The 13329-nt window shown below is 44.1% G+C and overlaps 1 protein-coding gene across 2 annotated transcripts in view; it reads right to left on the reverse strand.

Annotated features, from left to right (window-relative positions):
• The window catches only part of dntt (deoxynucleotidyltransferase, terminal), an 83447-nt gene that overhangs the window by 41600 nt on the left and 28518 nt on the right, over positions 1-13329 (reverse strand). For both annotated transcript variants that reach the window (XM_034552711.1, XM_034552710.1), the window contains exons 4-7: positions 12546-12716; positions 9875-9946; positions 9521-9644; positions 7134-7266 (exon numbers count right to left, since the gene is read on the reverse strand). In XM_034552711.1, coding sequence (XP_034408602.1) covers positions 7134-7266; positions 9521-9644; positions 9875-9946; positions 12546-12716 — 500 coding nt within the window. The remainder of the gene's footprint in view (positions 1-7133; positions 7267-9520; positions 9645-9874; positions 9947-12545; positions 12717-13329) is intronic.

Consider the following 13329-nt stretch of genomic DNA (forward strand, 5'->3'; position numbering starts at 1 on the left):
GCAATATGACCAAAACAAACTCAATGAAAGTTTTCCTTTAAGGAAACCAAAAAATCTGTATTTTGCCTTGTAACATGAACATACAACATAACATAGATAGAACCACAGGGTCAACTTAACATGGTCTTTATCTTGGTGTAATGTTTGAGGTGGATGGTTACATTACAATCATGGTAAAGCCAGCACCATATGTTATGTTTGGAAAGCAAACAAACACTCACTCATCTTTTCAAACTATTCAGTGAACGCCGATATAATCAAGTATGGTGGCGTACTCACCAAGAAGTTATTGCTGCAACTCAGAGTCGTTCATGGCCATGACGTTTGTTATCTCCATAACTTCCTCTCTTGATTATCTCTGTCCTCTTACGACGAAAGTTCCGCAAGTTCTCTCTGGCTCCGTGGTTGTCCGGTTGTTTTTTACCACCCTGTCTCCCAATCAAGTTCTTACCTTGGTAACCTCTGCCCGCCCAACCACCTGCCCCCTTCACCCCATCCCATCTCACATTCTCCATCCTATTGCTCCTGACCTTCTTACCTTTCTCACCCATCTTATTAACACCTCCCTTTCAACTGGCTGTTTCCCTAACTCTCTGAAGGAGGCAAAGAGTTAACTCTCTCCTGAAGAAACCCACTCTCAACCCGTCTGAAGTCAGCAACTACAAACCTGTCTCTCTCCTTCCCTTCCTTTCCAAAACTCTAGAGCGAGATGTCTTTAACCAAGTCTCCTCCTTTCTCCACAATAACAACCTTCTTGACCCTCACCAGTCTGGATTTAAGGCAGGCCACTCACCAGAGACTGCCCTCCTTGCTGTGTCTGAGCAGCTTCACACTGCTAGAGCAGCCTCTCTCTCCTCTGTCCTTATCCTTCTAGACCTTTCTGCTGCCTTTGACACAGGGAACCACCAGATCCTTATTTCCTCCCTCCAGGACCTGGGTATCTCAGGCACTGCGCTCTCCCTCTTCTCATCCTACCTCAACAACCGCACTTACCGGGTAACCTGGAGAGGATCTGTGTCTGAGCTTTGTCCTCTCACTACTGGGGTCCCTCCTGGCTCAGTCCTGGGTCCTCTCCTCTTCTCTCTGTACACCAACTCTCTCGGCTCTGTATTTCGCTCACATGGCTTCTCCTACCATAGCTACGCTGATGACACCCAACTGATCCTCTCGTTTCCCCAATCTGAAACACAGGTAGCACGAATCTCTCAGTGGATGTCCACACAACACCTGAAAATTAACCCTGACAAGACTGAACTACTTCCTTCCAGGAAAAGGCTCTCCTACCCACGGCCTGACTATTACCTTCAACAACTCAGTGTTGGCCCCGACTCTGACTGCCAGGAACCTCGGTGTGACACTCCACAGTCAACTCTCCCTGACTGCCAACATTACCGCAACAACACGCTCCTGGAGGTTCATGCTGTACAACGTCAGGAGAATACGACCTCTTCTCACTCAGAAGGCGGCACAGGTTCTGGTCCAGGCTCTGATCATCTTGCGTGTAGACTGTAACTCCCTCTTGGCAGGTCTACCTGCTAATGCCATTCGACCTTTACAGCTCATCCAGAATGCAGCAGCTCTACTGGTCTTTAACCTCCCGAAATTTAACCACACTACTCCCCGACCTTCACTGGTTACCGGTGGCCGCCCGCATCCGCTTCAAAACATTGGTACTTGCGTACTGTGCTGCGAACAGATCGGGTCCAGTCTACATCCAGGACATGGTAAAACCATACACCCCAGCTCGTTCACTTCGCTCGGCTTCTGCCAATCGGCTCGTAGCTCCGTCACTTCGAGCTAAACACTCAACAAAGTCACGACTGTTTGCTGTCCTGGCTCCTCAGTGGTGGAATGAGCTCCCCATTGACATCAGGACAGCAGAAAGTCTCTACACCTTCCGTCAAAAACTAAAAACACATCTTTTTCGACTATACCTTGAATAGGGAAGGTAGCGCCGTAGTAGAACTTTAGTAGCACTTAAATGTCTCTTACTGATAGCACTTTGTTGTTTAACTTTATTGAAGAAATTGTACTCTCTCGATTCTTGTTGTTCTGAGTTTGTACTCATGGTTGAATGCACTTATTGTAAGTCGCTTTAGATAAAAGCGTCAGCTAAATGACATGTAATGTAATAATGTAACTAAAAACAATCGTCATTTTCTTTCGTTCCTGTCAAATGTCCACGGAAAAAAGCCTCATGTCCACTCCACTCCTATTTCTATTTCTGAGTTTAAACATTTCAACATTTCCTGCACATTGGAATTCACCTGTGCTTGAAAGCATATTTATACTTCTATATTGTGCTTTGGAGGTCTTCAGAGAGGAGCTGATTTGTTGTGCCGTTACTAAAGCCCACTCCAACTCCACCTGCTGTTTATTGATTTCTCCTTCAAGAAAAAACATACCTTCAGCTCCGGCCCATTCAGTTGGCAACAAGCTCACATTGCAGCTTTTTCGACAGTTGAGACAAGTGCTGAAGTTAACCCCACAAATGGAGAAAGCTTCCCCCCTGCAGGCTGTAAACTGCTCAAGTATGCCATGGCATCATTTCAAACTGACCGTTACTGACCAACACCCGCTGGTTCACACACACTCACAAACCTTTTCGATAAACAATATGCTGAATCATAAAGATGTGCAGCGAAATGACTTGGAGCGTTGGTGCACGGCGATGTGGCACTTGCTGCCTCGAACAGATGAGTGATGGCAGCGAAGAGCGAGGGACACTAAAAGAGGCCACCGCGAATGGCGTGTGGCAAAGCTTCTAAAAGGTCACTGTGGCTAATTCAGGGAGCAAGGAAGTATTAGAAAACAGCCATTAGAGCTCCACAAGGCTTGATAATGTCAATGGTTAGCGTTAGTGGCAGAGAGCATGTACCCCCTGTGGCATTAACGGGATGAGTGGCGGGCTTGCAGGTTCACTCAGCAGATACTCAGTCACAGTCGTTTAATTTACCCCGTGAATGTGTGTAATCCATTCTTTCTATGAAATGATAGAAGACGTGGGAGTGCTCACTTGTGTATCAGTGGTATTTATGTCGGCCTTTATGTGAAAAGTTGACACTTCTGTAATGAGGACACCGCTATTTGAGACTGCATCAAAGATTTCAATCTGCTGACGGAGCAGCTTTCCCCCGAACCCTCCAACACTTAATTGGCACGACTGAGATTCCACAACACTCCCAGCTTGTGCAGCGCGCTCAAGTTGTTAAGTCAAACCTCACCGCTAGCCTCTGCTGCGCCGGCAAAACTCACTCGAGTGCACTGCATAAATGTGTGCAGTGAATAGCAAAAAAAGAAAGAAAAAAGGGGGGAGATCACCAGCATAAATTGAGTTTACTTCCAATCAGAGCTTTAAAACAAGCACATTTTATCGAGGCATGGGAAACACGGGAATTGGGGTTCATTTGAGGGGAAGACGCCGTGGCATTGCACTCCTCAGCTCCTTCCTGATCACACCGGAGCATTAGTATGTGTCGGGTTTGTGCATATTTAACCGCAGTCAGCGAAAAACTAGACACATTCTCTCCGGCAGAGAGGGTGTTTTTTCCGTCTTCCATTCCTCTAATGGTGTACCATCAGAACACTGTTTTTATTTAGCATGAGGGCATCCAGTCCTGCTCAGCGGGAGATGTGATGGTGCTGTTAACACGCTGTGCACGGTAACACCGCCAGTGTTGCTTTAAATTAAGTGCAACAAAAGAGCAGAGCACTTGAATTTAGCCACTCTACTTTTTTATCGCGTGGGGGGAAATGCTAAATTATTAATTCCTTCAGCACAAAGCCCATAAAATATACATAGTTATATACAAATTTTTGTGGACGACACGGCGACGTGTATGAATAATACAGATGTGCGAAGTGTTGCTGCTGCTGGAAAACTTCACAGGATGCATTTATTTGCAGTGAGGAGAGTTGAGCGTCAGTCAAAAGGGGCTGGTCAGGGAAATGAAACAGGTTTCAACTCGTATCACATTCGCTTTCTTAAAGAGACAGTCCACCCCAAATCAAGATCCATATTTCCCTTCTTACCTGTAGTGCTATTTATCAATCTAGATTGTTTTGGTGCGAGTGGCCGAGTGTTGGAGATATTGGTCATAGAGATGTTTGCTTTCTCTCCGATATAATAGGACGACATGTCACTCGGCTTCTAAAAAAAACTCTACAGCAAACTACACCCACCCACGAGTAGATGCGCTTTGTTTTTGCGCTGATTCAGTTGGCGGGTGTAGTTTGTTAGAAAAAAATGAGTTCCTCGTGAAACTGCTCACAACATTTATTTATTTTGAGAAATCGCGCCCATGATTTCTGGAAAGACATTATGACCTTTGAGCTCATTCAAAGCTCAGTCAGTTCATTGGCCGATATCTCCAAAACTAGGCAGCTCACACTAAAACAATCTAGATTGATAAATAGCACTACTATTACTATAAAATTACTATAAAAGTACTTACATTTGGGGTTAACTTTCCCTTTAAGATTCTTCCTAACACAGAAAAACAAGGTAATAACCAGGAAGACATATGATATAAACAAGAAAAAGCACAACTTGTAAAAGCGTACATGGGGCATACCTCATGATCAGACAGCTGATTTAGCACTTTCCGCTCCAAGCTTATAACAGAGTTGTTTATAAAAATCATGACACTCCCAGCTAAACTAATACGGGTTATTTATCTCGGTTGTTGTTCGAGGGAAACGATGCAGCGGGTGTCTGAGGATCTGAAAGCAGACACCGATGGACCCCTCATCAGTGTCACTTTGAGTCGTATTCCAGACAATCTGATGTTAAATGAGATCCACTGCGGGGAGTTGCCGGCTTCACGCTGAAATAAACACACATTCCGCTGACACATTTCACACGCAGTGGTGGTAAGAACTGTATTTCCAAGCTTAATCTATTTTTAATCCTCCTCCCTACAAAACCGCTTTAAGACTTGTCACCCGCCTTCCACAGCTGTCCTTTCAATAAAGCTAATGTCAGCGGCGTCAACAAATCCCCACCACGCTGTGTCCCTCTCAAGTGGATGACAGCTTGAGTTTACTGGGGCATGGCGCTTATTTCACGGAACTTTTGGGAGCCGAGTTATTTTTCTTTGTGTACGTTATCCAGAAATGAAGGATATGCATCTCTTTAAGGACGTATATGGTACGTGTGCTTCTCCATCTTTTCGGCTGGAAAGATGATACTAATAAGATACTTTACACCACACTAGAAATTAGATGTAATTAAATTGAGCTTTGATAGGACTTTAAAATATGTCACACAGGAGGGAATTAGTGGGTTATTAAAGGTGCTGCCAGCATCTTAGAGAGCATATGAACTATTTTGGCATAATAGGCCTTAAAGCGCATCCCGCTGTGTTCAAACCATGTCTGGAGATTCTGCTTTTTCTGCGAGATAAAGGTAAATTACTTACTTACCGACTGATAATGTACAAGTCATCTTTCTTCAATTATAGCTCCGCATGATTCCAATTAGGTCTTACGTAATTCTCCCGAAGCCTGCACCAAATATGAGATGAAATAAATTAATCTCCCTGAGTTTGAAGCCATAAAAGCTCCCTCACATGCACCTTTACGCTTTGCAGCAGACTCCTGGCCCATAAATCCTGCGCAGTTCCTCCCCTTCATTCTTGATGTTAACTATGCATGATGCTCTAATCGCTTTCCCCATCTCTTTTACCACACCATCCCCTTGAGGAGCAGTTATTTACATAATCAGATATCATTCCAGCTGTCATTTATTGTGTTGGAGATTAGAGATATTTTATGTCTTTATATGTCTTTTTTGAGGGGTTTTGTTTGTGCAGTTTGAGAACATCTTTGCCTAAGAAAACTGTGGACCTATAACCACCAAGAAAAATCAAATATGCACCTCGGTCCAGTCATTTTTTTTAAAACTCAATATTGAATTAAAAAGCAGTAAAACACACCTTCATTACATTTAGGGGTTTCACTGCTACCCACTTGCTTGGTCTGGTATGACAAATAGCATATGGTGGCTATAAAGTTAGCTCCAGGTAATGAAATTCAACAACCTCAAAATCCAAGATGGGTGTTCTACCCATAAACTGTAAAAAATAAGTTCTAGTAATGTGCTGTTTATTAGCATTCCTGTCCTATTTGTTTCTCATTCAATCATTCGTTCCGCACACCTTTTTAGCGGTTAGTATAAAACAGTTAAGTTTCCTTATTCTTGTGTACTAACTGCAAAACATAGTATAATATTAAGGTAAACATATACGGTCAGTACACAACTAAATGACTATGTCGAATGGAATGGGACACAGCTTATGACTCTTCGGCACTGAAGTTACAATAGCTACAATAGTTACAATGCATATTAGCTTTTGCTGAAGCATTGCAAAGAGGTTGTTGTTTACTTTGTCTCACTTTAGTCAGTCTATGATAATTTCATGCCAAACTTTGCCAAACTGGAATGTGTTAGAATACAGATAAAAGGGGCAATGTTCACAAATTGTTTAGAGAAACATTATGCTTGTAGCGTGCACTATTAAAGATCATCAACTAAGCTGCGGCAGCACTCTCACCCCTGTTGAGAGGCAAGCGCCTGTCCTCACTGCCAGACAGCTTTTGAATTATTTACCGCACACACCACTGGTTATGGCTAGATTTTTACAACACCACGGAGCAGTGGCCCGCGCTTACTCAGGCACATAAAACAAAAAAGAAGAAAAAAAGAGCAGCACAAAGAGGGGTGATCAAATAGTTGCACTCAGTAGGTGGCTTTGCAAGAGCACTGGCTGTGCACTTTGAGATTGGTAATGTAATGCATTTCAACATCTTAATAAATTCATTACCATGTCGCGGAATGTTTTCTTTTTACGAGCAAAGAAATGGTGACCGTGTGTTGCGTTGTCACAGCAACACAATTGATCTACTAAATCCTATCAACTGCAGGACGCACTGAAGCGCCAGCAGCTCAGATGCTTCTAAACCACGCACTGTGACTGTGTGACAGCAGTTAGTCATAAGGAGGACGACTCAAGCTCTTGAAACTTTTCTAATATCCTTGCAATCCCGTCAACAGTGGAAAACAAGAATAAATGCAGAACAGGAAGTGCTGTTCCGTATCAACAGAGCGAGGAAGGAGGAGACGAGTCGCGTACCTGCTAAAGCCACCTGTCAGTGCTAGTATGGCGGCCGGAGTGATCGCACGGGCAGCTCCGTCGATAATGTTCCTCAGGGACCGGGCCTCCGCTTTACTGACAGCCCTGGATATGTCTCCATAATGCAGAAAACCTGTGGGGATGAGACCACGTGGTTATTATTCTGGGAGCCAGCCATCAATCATAGCCATTTGCTCCAGACAAGTGGTGAGTCAGGGTGAATTAAAAGTAAAGTAAAATGAGATGTGTTCTGCTGGCTGATGGAGGGCGACTATAGCGGTGCACACCTGCTGCAGACACAAGAGGATTACAGCCAATGTAGATACTGAGCTGAAATTCTGATTGATGGATTGATGGGTATCTTATTTATTTTATGCATCTTACTTTGTATTTTCTCTTTTCATCCTTTTCGCTCTACATAAAAAGTGTACATTTTCAATTTCTTCCCTCAGAACAGACGGAGCTCCAACGCCAATCAACAACAAAATCCTTAATGATAGTTGTCTCCACCGCAGAATAATATAATAAAACAATTAATTTCTTTCCGCGCTTTCAAGATTTACAGAATACAGTGGAGAGATCGGGGTTTCAAACCCTTGTCTAAAGCAGGCATTATTTCTGGGCACGGAGCGGAGACTCCAGTGTTCCGAATGATGCATTATGACCGGTTTGATGAAGATGTCTGTCGGCCTAATACATCATCGGATGGAGTTTTCTAACTGAATGGGAACCTGCGAGCGGTGTAATATAATGTTGTGAATTACCGCCTCACGCAGTCCTACAGTATATATATATATATATATATCCAGCAACCTCCTGAACAGCAGCAGAGGACAAATACAAATGAAAAGCTGCTTCATTTAACCACGCACATTAAACGCTCCGTGGGATTTCTGTCACTGATAACGATTGAGGCTGATGCGATCTACATGTCCGGAGGCCGCTACATTCCCGTTCACCCGGATAGTTCTTCCAGATTAGAGCGCGGCCTTCGCCTCAGAGAATGACCACCGCAGAAACGCTCTGAACTATGACTCCTTCTATGACTCCTTCCTTCAGCGGTGCCATGGCTCCAAGGACGTCGGTATAAATATCTTAACACTTATTTGAATCCATCAGACATTCATGGTTCCTGAAAGGATTATCCCTACTGACCCCTGACCTTTCCTCTATGAGGTGGGCATTTGTTGTTCATTGAGTGAACTGTCTCAACAACCATCGGAGGTTATGCAGACTTTTACAGTCTTTCTTCTAAACTTGTAAACTAGCGCTGTCATCAGGTTACGTAAAACTAATACTAATAATAGTCGGTATGACATCATCATCACCGAATTAGCTATTTAGCAAACGTTAGCCAACATGCTACCTCTAGATGGTAACCGTGGTAAGCGGTGATGAACACACTGACGAACTACAGGGAGGTCATTAGGCCACATCCTCTGGAGACCACGGATGTCTGTATAAAATGGCAATCCATCCAATAGTTGGTGAGATTTTTCAGTCAGGACTTAAGCGGTTGGCTAACCGACAGGCCAATATTGCCCTGCCAGAGACATGCTGCAAAATATATCACATTTCTCACATCCCTCAAGCTCATTTCTTTCCATCTCGTCCATCTCTAAGAAACGATATCATGAACTCTCACAAGTGACTCAACACGATGACCTTTCTGCTCACCACGCACATCCTCTGCTGGAGGTTGCCAACGGTCTTCATTTCTGACACCCCTGTCTGGACAAGTGTTACATTTACATGACTAAGACTGCTAATGACCAAATAATTCAAAAGTTTTGGACAGTTTGGTTTCCTTCACATTGAGCCTCCCAGAGCTGCTAAAAGCTGGCTGCAGACTCTTAGTTGTTTCAACACGTCCGGATTCATTTACCACAGCTCTGGAAACTGAGCCATATTCTAAATTAATCTGATGATTATACTCAATATTACACAACCTCCACCTAACACAGCAATTTGAGACAAAAATCTTCCTTTTTCAAGTACCTCTATCCTTTGAAACAAACCATAACTCTCTCCCACTGTAAGTCAGCGACCTCTCACTTGGATGGCCCTCTCTCCGCCCGGCTGATGTGTGAGGGCTCATGGGAAATCCACAGCGAGCGTTCCCCTCCGTAGTCGCCGTTCATTGATTTTTTATTAAAAACACCCCTGCTGCTTTTCCCTTTGTGTTTTCACTGTAAACTCCCTACTGGTTCCCTTACATCTCATCTCCCTTTTGGAGAAAGCTCATTACAGCCGGTGCCTCGCATAAGGAGCCTCCGATGGGACCAAAAGAAATCTAATGACATGTCTCTTGGAAGCAAACTCGAGTTGTGATTTTTAGCCTGTAATTTGTGGAGTGGCAGAGTGGAAGTGCTGAGATGTTGATGTACCACTTTGCTGCATCCGGTTCAGATGAATGCTGCGGTCTGCCAGAATGTCGCTGAATGAGCGCAGCCCTCTGCGGTGCCACTTGTCAGCCGTCTTGGGTCCAACCCCAAACACACTTGTGAACAGCTGGCAGGAAGAGAGGTAAGGACATAATCAAGAAGACATGCTTTCCGAAATGACAGGCTCTTCTCAGGGGGTTGGGGGGGGGGGGGAGCATTCAGAGTTTTGAAGAGTCCTGAGTCTGCGTCCTTAAGAGATAGCAAATGCAAATCATGTTCGCAGCGATTTCAAAGCACCAAAAGTGAGGGAAGCGAAAACTAACGATGGAGTTGTTTTTTTTCCCCCCGTCTACTGACCTTAAATGTTTGATACCTTTCATCAGAAAGGAGCTTCTTGACTTCAAACGAACAACCACATTGGAGGATCTCCTGCAAAATATAAAAGGCAGATAACGTCCCTGAGAAAAAAAGGCTCTCGGTGTGAGCATCGGCACACTATATACTCTCCGGGTTCCTGTTCCATCAGCAATTAACAAATGGCCTCAAATGGCCCATTTGTAAAAAGCAAACAAAAAAGTTTCCATCGAAATCAGGGGGCTCCTCGTGTCCTCATTTTCCATTTATTTTCAAGAAATAATAACTTTGTTGTTGTGAAACCTGGGATTAATACCGTTTTTTATGGCGTTCATAAAATAAAAAAAAGCCCAAGGTAGCGCTTTCCCCCCGTTTTGCTTCTATTGTTTGTTCCGCAACAACTTTGTCCCGCCTTTAATTGTCTGGGCAGAGCACGACTAATTTGCAGGTCGCATTTGTTAACTGCCTCCATTTATGTGGGGGAGGGGGGTATAAAACGCGGCAGTGGTTATCTGGTGAACATCAGATGGGGTGATCGTAAAAGGTCGCTTGGCGTTGGAAATGAGCGTGTGTGTGTGTGTGTGTGTGTGTGTCTTTTTGTTTTTACAAGGCATATCTGTTGAGCAAGCGCGTTGAGGGACGACGTTGAGTATCAGTGGACCAGTGAACTTGTGTCCCGCCGTCTGAGTGCAGGGCAGTTTTTACAGCAGCCTTCACTGCTCAATGATGCATCCACCCGTCCACTGCTGCTTTTCAACCCTCGAGCTAAGGCCAACCCCTCAGACGCAGGGATAATGCTTCGACACACTCCCTGCTTTTGGGCTGGGGGGGCACACACTTCTCCACATGCACAACGTCTCACACACACACACACACACAGACTTGTACTGACTATTCCTCCCCAACTCTGCCTCGGTGCTCCCTGACTTTCATGTCAGTTGTTTTTTTATATTTTCGATTCAGCCGCTGCTGACGAGTGTCACTCCGATGTTCACAGGCTCGTCAGGCATTTTGTTTTCACTCTGTTTGGTTTCACTTCTGTTTTTTCGTGTCATGTCATTTCTTTCCTTGTTTTGAGACGCAATCTGTTCAAAGAGACAACCTAGTCGTCTGAATCATGTAAGAACAACAACAGGGAGGGGTCATTCACAGGCAGTCTAATTTAGTCTCCGGGGACATTTATGTTATTTGTTTTAATGACAGATTTGACAGATTGTGAAACTTGCTCCGAGACCCGCCGCGTGTCTGTTAGGTTTAATGTGTCAGAGAGATGGACCGCATAGCTGCACCCTGCTCCTCCTACAGGGACTCGGCGTTCTCTCCGAGAAAACATTTCTCGACACTTTCCCTGACAACTCGCCGTGATTCCTGCCCTGAGCACGACTGTCGGTGAGGGGATGATTGCCAAGTGACCCAAGAAGACCCCCCTCCCCACCCAAAAGACGAGATAAATCGACGTGATGCCTGTCAGTGTGTGTGCTCATGTGTGTGTTATGTGAGCGTGAGGAATTTTAAAACTATTTTTGATATCTTTTTAAATGATTGTATTTCTTTTTTATTTTATTTTAAGCCTTCAATAACTCGCAGCAAACGTGTTCTCGCAAGATGAAATTCCACTTCGGTGTCACCTGAAAGCATACATGTGTTTGTGCAGATCGGTGTTGTTAGAGGTAGAAGGTTCAGCTACATTCTTATTGACAGTGCACTCACACAGTCTGCAAAGACGTTGATGGAAAAAGTATGAAATACTCGCACCATGAAAAGATGACAAGGTCAAGGAGAGCAGCTGACATTTATTTTTTTGGGTCTCTCATGACATCAAAATGTGAGTCATGAAGAGTCGTATCAAATTGGTGGGTAATGATGGTGATGATATTTTTTAACCCATGATGATTTAGTTGGATGATAATGGCTTATGAATTTATGATATGCTGTCACTTGATGTACATTGTTCCGTGTGAGCTTTCATAATGGATTCCAGCCTTCACACTACATGCTTCTGTTCGTCTGGGGCATTCTTGTGAGTGCCACATCTCAGGAACATTTATTTGGACTCAAGGACAACCTGATTTAATGTCGGTGGTCAAAGGTCACAACCCCAAGCCTTCTGAATGAGGACATCAATCTTTTAAATGTTTCTAATTTCCTAAAACAGCTCGGCCCTGTTGTTTCATTAAACAAGACTAAAATAATGCAGTTCTTAGTGACTAGTTTCCATGGCGGATTAGTCCACATTTGAATGTCTATTAGCGCATAATATCTTTAACTGATACCAATAGTGGTCTTAGTCTGTTCTCTCAATATTGTTGCACCTAAACCATGGGTCACGGTCATGGACTGTTCCATTAATATGCATCCCATATACACTGCTGACCATTTTCAAATGTATTTTCCAAACTTTCCATGGCATCCTCAGAATTTTAGATAATTTCAAGAGACCTGAAAGATGCATGGTGAGAGGTAATCCATCACAGTAAACAATGCGTTATCTATTGTTTGCACGCGCAGACTGATCTGAAAACTCTCCTTGTTTGGAAATTTGACAAGCTATGTTGTCGGAAAACCCAACGTCCAAATAAACCACTGTTGTTTCATGCGACCAATATTCTCAGCACATAATACAGATGGACTGGCTGTCAGCTGGACTGTGCATGCAAACGACTCTGGGCCTTACCTCCATGACTGCCTTTGTGTGTTCTCCCAGGCAGGGCAGGTCCTGCATTTCCCCCAGGCATCGCACTGCCCTGGGCAGACTCTTCAGCATGGACGCAGCTCTCCTGAAGGCCAGGCACCGACCCTCGATCTCGTTGAATTCATAGCTCTCCGCCAGCACTTCAAAAGCATCCTACAGGGAGGGGCAGGTGAAGGGAGAAAGAGATACAATGTACACTCTGAGAAAAAAGGTTTCCGAATTCTTTCTAAACCGCAGTTGTCAAACTCAAGGCCCGCGGGCCAAATCCGGCCCACCACGTCATTTTATGTGGCCCGCGTTGACTTGAAAGGCATATGATCACCAAAAAGTGGGTCACAGACCTTTTTTAACTGCGTGGTCTTTGCTGTTAAGAAAACAAATCCCGTGCTTTTATTTTGAAGGGGATTTTTTATGCAGTGGAGTGCCGTCTACTCACACACGTTCACACCAAAGTGAAGCAAATTTCACGTTGCTTTACTTTCCTGATGCAATGTGAGGTCTTGGGTCAGGGAAGCCATATGTGTACAGATTGTAAAGCTCTATGAGGCAAATTTGTGATTTCGGGCTATACAAAATAAACTGAATTAAAAATTACAGTTTGAGGTGCAACCATAATGCTGATGTGGCCCACGGTGAAAATTTGTAGAATCCCCTGGGCGGGTTCTGGATGAAGCCCTTTGGAATATAAAGGTTATCTTGGTAGAACCCTGTGGATAGGTTATTGTGACTGTCCTTAGAAGATGGAAATGTTATGAAAAGAACCTTG

The sequence above is a fragment of the Cyclopterus lumpus genome, chromosome 15, assembly GCF_009769545.1.
Source record: "Cyclopterus lumpus isolate fCycLum1 chromosome 15, fCycLum1.pri, whole genome shotgun sequence".
NCBI classification, from domain to species: Eukaryota; Metazoa; Chordata; class Actinopteri; order Perciformes; family Cyclopteridae; genus Cyclopterus; species Cyclopterus lumpus.